This window comes from Gymnoscopelus braueri (assembly GCF_963280865.1).
Source record: "Gymnoscopelus braueri genome assembly, chromosome: 2".
In the NCBI taxonomy this organism is placed as follows: Eukaryota; Metazoa; Chordata; class Actinopteri; order Myctophiformes; family Myctophidae; genus Gymnoscopelus; species Gymnoscopelus braueri.
The window spans coordinates 39,241,543-39,249,236 of NC_137604.1; the positions used below are offsets into that span (position 1 = coordinate 39,241,543).

General features: G+C 41.0%; 1 protein-coding gene across 2 annotated transcripts in view; it reads right to left on the reverse strand.

Moving 5' to 3' along the window:
- The window catches only part of tbck (TBC1 domain containing kinase), an 86,132-nt gene extending 78,740 nt beyond the window's left edge, over positions 1-7,392 (reverse strand). For both annotated transcript variants that reach the window (XM_080446636.1, XM_080446635.1), the window contains exons 1-3: positions 7,290-7,392; positions 3,860-4,081; positions 347-419 (exon numbers count right to left, since the gene is read on the reverse strand). In XM_080446636.1, coding sequence (XP_080302762.1) covers positions 347-419; positions 3,860-4,052 — 266 coding nt within the window. In that variant the 5' untranslated portion in view covers positions 4,053-4,081; positions 7,290-7,392. The remainder of the gene's footprint in view (positions 1-346; positions 420-3,859; positions 4,082-7,289) is intronic.
- Between the last annotated feature and the right edge of the window lie 302 nt (positions 7,393-7,694).

The window sequence follows — 7,694 nt, forward strand, 5'->3', positions numbered from 1 at the left end:
ACCGAAATAAAGTAACAATAAAACGCCCAGAAACATTCAAAATCCGCCTGAAAACCGCACATTTTCGCCCAAAATCCGCCTATAACCACTGGCCCTTGGGTGTTTTCATATTTTCTAATTTGGCCCCCTTTGAAAAAAGTTTGGACACCACTGGTCTAACCTCATGTACAGTACATACTGTACCCGCTGGATTATGACATGTGGATACCCCCCCGAAAACTATGAAAACGATGGAGCTTGCACAAAAACGAATTTCACCCACTTCTTTAAACTTCTTCTCTGACTCCAACAAAAGTGAGTTGAAACACTGGGTTCATCACATGGCTAAATATAATGTTAATCTTACCTGACTGTGTTCCCTTGTTTTTGGACGTCACTTAAACTGCTCTCATTGTGCTCAGCAACGACCACTAACCGCTCTGTGGATGAACAGAACGAACAGAACAGACCTTTATTGATCCCACAGGGGAAATTCAGTTGGGAGACTCAGAACAGCAGTTAAGTTGCAGATACAGACTGAGAGTAATTAAAAGTACTGTAACTGTATGGTTGCTGTCAGGCAGAAACCTCATACCTCTATGTTCCACATTTTTTGTTAGTTTTTTCATAAAATGCCATACTTCATCATACAAGTGTCACACAAAATTAGCAGATGCGATGCGTTGGGAGCTTGTAGATCGGCTATTTTCACTATTTGAAAATGTTTTGGAAATAATAACCCAACAGCGCCATCAATAATGAAACAACAGTATACAGTAGTATATATGTTACAGTCGGATTGAAAAAGGAGTGCTTATTTTCTTCGAGTTCACCCCCCCCCCCCCGTCAGAAAAATAAATGACGTCTCGGAGGTACCGAGACAAGGGGGGACATAACTCGGACGGCGCTGAGTCGACTGAAGGTGACTACGCAACTCTCACTTAACTCATTGAATGCTATTCACGTGTTTCACGTGTTTTACCGCTATGGTGCAAAAATAATAATTCAGAACCCAAGATATCATTATCTGAAGATTTGCAGCTCCATCCACTCCTTGTTTAACTTATAACTGAAAAAGGCTGTATCTCGCTTCCTAAGCACTTTTTTTTTACTTTGAAAAAATCTCTGGCACTGGGACAACATAGACAGAAATAATTCTGGCACTCAGTGAGTTAAGCTCGCTCGGTGGTGCCTCTCGTGGCTCAAGTCACCTTCAGGCGGTGCGCCTCCGTCAGTGAAAGGTGCACTCTAACTGGTTTTCCAATCGTACTGTGACATATAGACCTATACAATAGCCCACACTATGCAGAACAAAGACAAAATCACAGTGTCATAGAACAAAATAGGTAGACAAAATCAAAGATCAACCTCCAGATCATGTTCAAGCCTTTTATCACCCCAAAAAGTACAGTGACAAGTGCAGAAGGACATAAATCACCACCACACAATCTCACAATAAACAACATCCCTGAATTCATACAATACATGGAGTGTTAAATGGACAACGTAAAGTGTAGAAAATGACCACAGAGGTGGCAAAATAGAGAAGAGTTCAGCTGTTGCAGTTGAGTTTTATGGCACTTTAAACCCAACATGTGTTGAATTTTGGTATCAGTAAACATTTGTTTATTGGCACTCACTGAATAATATAAAATATCACTTTGATGTTGCATAAGGTTGCTAACCATTACTGTACATGCTGTAGCTCAGTAAGTCATTATGTAACTTCATAAGCTTTCTTTAATCATTTAAGACATCCTCTCCATCTCGGCACTTGAAAACAATGTTACATAACAAGCGTCCAACACGGGCTGCAGACCGTCAACCAAACAAAACATCTGGACATTAATACAGAGTGAAGTAACTCAAGCAAGACAGCTTTCAACAACTCAGGAAGTCAATAAATGAATGTCCACGTGCACGCTTACCAGACACACAAACAAATGCACGAGGAAAGCAGAAAGCACTCTGCCTAAAATAACTCACTTTATTGTTTTTTTTATCTATTTTTTTATTTGCTCATTAAAGTTTTATTCTAGGTTTTGATTGATGCCACAAATGAAAGACAAATAACAATTTCACTTTAGTGAAAGTGCTAATGGTCAAACAACATATGTAATATCTGAGACTAGAAAACAGTTACAAGAAATGGAAGATCTGACATGTTATTATACTATATAATATAATATAATATAACATTAATATATATGATCTAACGCATAGTTGTGTTACACAGTGCCTTCTCCGCATACGGAGGCAGGTAAAAGAAGCCTATCTTACTTTGGCTCTTGGTCTTGAGTCTCAGACCAATCTTAAATTGGCACCCTTAAAGGGATATTTCACTTTAAAAACAAGACCAGGAGACCTGGTTCTGCCAGACCCAGAATGAAGTCCTAGTATGTAACACACCTACAAACCACTTTATAACTGAAGTTCATGATGTCATGAATAGTTCGTGACGAAAGGGGACGTCACAAACTTTTTTTTGGCTGGGGCCGGAGGACAAATGACCCCTGCCCATGTATGACGAAAGGGGACGTCACAAACTTTTTTTTGGCTGGGGCCGGAGGACAAATGACCCCTGCCCATGTATGGACGAAACAGATACAAAGCCTCATGTAAGCCCGACCCCTTGGGTCTGGCAAAAACGTTGGGTCATATTATCGTCTACTCAGGCTTCTGTAAGCCCCCCAGACAGTTTTTAAGTTGCTTGTTTCAGTATTTAGATATTTGATATTCATTTTATCAGACACGCCCCCTTCCTATACAAACCCATTATAACTTCAAACTACATTTTTAACATGTTAGATTCATCAAAAACACCCGTCCTTGGTTCTAGTGACTCATCCTGCCCTCCTAATACGTGAGGGGGCCGTGTTTTTTCGATTATTTTTTTCATTTATTTTATTTATTCACGTATTAGAAGGGCAATATCAGTCACCAGAACCAAGGACGGGTGTTTCTGATGAATCTAACATGGTTAAAATGTAGTTTGAAGTTACAATGGGTTTGTATAGGAAGGGGGCGTGTCTGATAAAATTAATATCAAATATCTAAATACTGAATCAAGCAACTTAAAAACTGTCCGGGGTGCTCCCAAAAGCCTGAGTAGACGATAAAATGACGATGACGTTTTTTTTAAAGTGAAATATCCCTTTAATTTCCCCTCAAAAAGATTGTTGCAGAAGCCCTTACCAGTTGCTGTTCCTGTTTTGATTTAAGTGCAGCCCCTTTTTTATTTGCTGTTAATTGATTATTTTATTGTCTTAGATCAGGAGTCTTCAACGTTTTCAGGCCAAGGACCCCCTAGCTGAGAGAGAGATGAAGCAGGGACCCCCTACTCTATATTGTATAAAATTGTGTTTCAGATCAAACTTTTTTCCCTCTACACCTATTTTTTCCCTCTACACCTATAACTCTTATAGCCGAAAATAGCCGATCTACAAGCTCTCAACGCCTCGCGCTGCGAGGCGTTGTGAGCTTGTAGATCTGCTATTTTTGGCTAAAGTTGGGATGCTAGGATGCTAAGAAAAGGGATGCTAGGGTTCAAGTGGTTAATGCAAAAAAAATAAAATCATATCACACAAAGATTTGGCGGACGCCCTGTAGTAACTCTAAGGACCCCCTAGGGGTCCCGGACCCCCTGTTGAAGACCCCTGTCTTAGATTATTTATCCTACCTTCCACCATATATGGAGATCTCTGTACCTCATGCCTCATGTCATCACTTTATGAAATGTTATATATTTTCGGTTAATTGATATATTTTTGGTTAATTTATATATTTTTGGTTAATTAACCAGTCCTACAATACAATTCATACATCATACCATACAATTAAATTCCCATACGATATGGGAGTTATACAAAGAGAGACGTACCATGCTTCCCTCTAGTGATGTCCACATATTGGCAGAGCCTGGGATGGGTGATGGTCTTGAGGATCTGGAAGCGTCCCAGGATCTTGATGGAGTTTGGGGTGAGGGGGAGACCATTGCTCCCACAGACATCATGGGGGAGGGCAGAGGCAAAGAAAGTGAAGGCCCCCAGCTGGGCATCTCTGAGGGGCCGCATGGTTTCCCTGGTTCAGCCTAATTCTCAGACTGTTCAGACAAGATAACAGAGCTGACAGTTTAACATTCTTGTGGGAAGCAAACTGGCGGTTTATCTAATACTAATAATACAATTTTTTCTGTGCGAGGGGTTAGTTTCATACTAAGGAATAATAAATGAATAACAAGATGGCACGCAGATGCCTCTTAATCAGTAACTCTGTGTTTATAAGTAACAGAACAACCAATTGCAAATTTAATATGAATCAGGGACAAGCTGTTTGATCTAATCTATTTTCAATTATTGTTTCTGTATGCCCATTCTAGTCAATGGGCTAAACATGCGGAAAAAAACTTGTTGGCCTGTAAAGGTTAAATTAATATAGTGCTTCATTCATGGCACAAAGCACAAGAAAATCTACCCTTGGACAAGAACTGACAGACTTTTTAATCGATTCTGTCATCTATATAATAATAATAATAATAATAATAATAAACTTTATTTGTATAGCACCTTTCATGACATGAAATGCAGCTCAAAGTGCTTTACAGAGCAAGGATACAATTACAGTTAGAACCAATTTAACAATAAAGCAAACAAAGATAAAATAAAATAAAATAAAAGCAGTAAAATGCAGTAAAATGCAGTGGCCCTCGCCACTACACAACTACAACACAAATGGATATAACTTAAATGTAGTGACCACTGTCCTCTACAACACAGCTAAAGAAATATCCACACTTCACACAATTGCCAATATTACATGTGTACCTTGTGTACCTTAGTAATATATCTTCACACAATTGTCAATATATATACAATGATATCTATATGTCACAGGGAAATTGGCATTCCAAGGAAATTGAAAGGGGAGCGCTTGTTTCTATGCGCGGGGCGGGGCGGCGAGGCGGGGCTTTGATGCGAAGACAACAACGACAACACGGCCTCTGTGGCGCACTTCGATAATCATTGGACTCTCCATCCACTATCACTGGGAGTCTGGGTTTGACTCCCGCTTGGGACATTACTTTTTCAAACAACCGCCGATAAAGTATAGTTCTGGACCATGACGGAGGCGCGCCGACTCAGCAGATCTTGAGGCCGAGGAGGCGCGCCCGAGCGCCTCTAGGCGCGAGTGCCCGCGCCGACCGGCCGATGGTCTGCTAGTCGACTAAGCGCCGTCTGAGTTATGTACCGATAGGCACAGAATCATAAATTATGTTGTGGGGACTGCGTTTGCCCCTCTATGGTTTGCCCCAACTGCCACTCACTGCACTAACATAGCCCGCCAGCCCCGCCCCCTTGTGCTTCAACTGCATGGAATAAGGCTGTTCGCGGGTGTTCATTTATTCAACCTTTATTTAAGATTCTCGGAGAGATCAATTGAGGGAGACCCTCATTTACAATGATGCCGAGATTACCGAGAGTGTGTGTGTGTGCGCGCGCGCGTGCATGCGTGCGTGTGTGTGTGTGTGCGCATGCGTGTGTGCGTGCTCGTTTGTGCGCGTGTGCATGCGTGCGTGTGTGGTGTGGGGCTCATGTCTGGCTTGCATTGCCCTCTAGCGTTGGTTCTACAGAATTGCCTGGGGGGGCGGTGAAAACAAGCGCTCCCCTTTCAATTTCCCTGGAATGCCAATTTCCCTGTAACATATACACAATTGGCTTATTTCCACTCCCCCGTTGTTACGCCGATCTGTGATTGGCTAGGGATGATCACGTGGCGGAACTGCATCCCAGTTACACCATATTTGGTTACCTATTGAATTCAGTTTACTTCCCGTCGCGTCCTGCCAACTGCACTGAAGACAGGTCACACAATCGGACGACTTAACACATTGGTGTCACACCGAACAGTAATTTTAAGAGTTGTTTTAAGTTGCTGTCGTCTATACTAAGGAGGAAATTAGCTGAGTTTTTTTTTGTTAAGCGTGTGTCGGTAAAAAACGTCCGGGAGGAAACACTGGCGCACCAACAATTAGTTCTGCCCCAATGTAGCAGCAGATATGTAGGAACCAAAACACTTCACACTGACACAGAGGCAGTTATAAGGTGCACATCACATCTTTGTGGAGCTCGCTGTGATGCGTTTGTACGGTAAATACAACCGTTGACAACTAGGCTTTCATCAGTCTGCTCAAAATAGTTGACCATCAGTTGTCATAAAGTTACAATAGCCTGCTCACTCGCAAATATTACAGCAGCCTACACTGAATGTCACATGATAGAACAGGAGCATAAAAGCAAATACATTATCTAATGCGGTTGGATGACAGATGGATAATGAACGTGTACACGTGGATTAGGCTGATGAAAAAGCCCATCCGCGCATCTATACTGTCTCTGTCTCCGATGTGCAGGCCAGGCTACTAGAAGTGAGGGCCGCGTAACGGCCCGAACCTCTAGTATACAAATGACCAAATTGAAACAAAAATCTCCGTCAGTTCTTCTCCAGTATTGGACCCCTCTTGGTCTTTTACAATTAACCCTAGACTCTAAATGGCGCATTTATTTATATTGAGCAGAGCACATTTCTCCAAAGCACTTTACAATTAAATTCACGCACGCACACGCGCGCGCGCACACACACACACACACACACACACAAACTTGATCATAGGGAGCGGTTAGGGGTTAGGTGTTTTGCTCAAGGACAGTCAGCAGGAGCATAGACTGTACAAGTACAATTAGCAAACGTACAGTATGTATGTACAGTCAAGAATGGCTATTTTGATCAGAATATCGCCAACAATGCATAGATGGTAAAGTAATTCTGGGTCACATGACAGACCATACCACTAGACAAAATCATGTCAAACAATAAACAACATTTTCTAGGGGTCCCCAACTGTATCATGCAATAATAATAATAATAATAATAATAATAATAAGTGTTTAGGGGGATAAGGGGGGGTAACAGAACAGTTAATAATTAATAAATATATAATTTATAATAAAAAAGAATGAATACATTTATTATAGAAACATTATTTTAGTCAAGTACAGGGGTTCAACATTTCTATACATTAGATTATCCTTTAGTGTCATTATCGCCTATAGTTAAGTTGACAGATATGATATCACATGACAGATTGACAGTATACTATGCACATTTGCCATCACCACATAAGCCACATAACTATTCGTTGCTTCTGTTTTGAATTATGAATGTTCAGATAACAGTTACGTTAGTGCAGCGATGTCTTGCAAACGGCCAACCAAAAATATATATATATATTTTTTGTATAAGTTTGTACTCACGTTTAATGGCAGTGGCACATAATGATGAAGAATAAACAACGTTTAAGAACCATGGGAATGAATGCTTTCTTCTGGTTTGAAGAACAGCTGAGTGAGCGTGACTATGACGTTCATTTTGTGCGACCAACTAAGCGGCGTGTGGGAAGCATTTGAGCGTGAGTACAGAACAAACTCCAAATAAACTCAATGTTTTGTTATCTATTTATTTTTTTATATTTAAAAAAACGTCATAGCCACTTCTCACGTCGGTCGAACGCTAGACACAAACCACCATAAACCGTCTGTTGACAGACATTTACATACAGGCAGTCGCAAATGCCTCCTAAAAAGCGATGTAACCGTCCGATCTATAGAACATCCGCATAATGGATGTGAACGCTCCTTTAATCTGCATGCAGTCTTGTA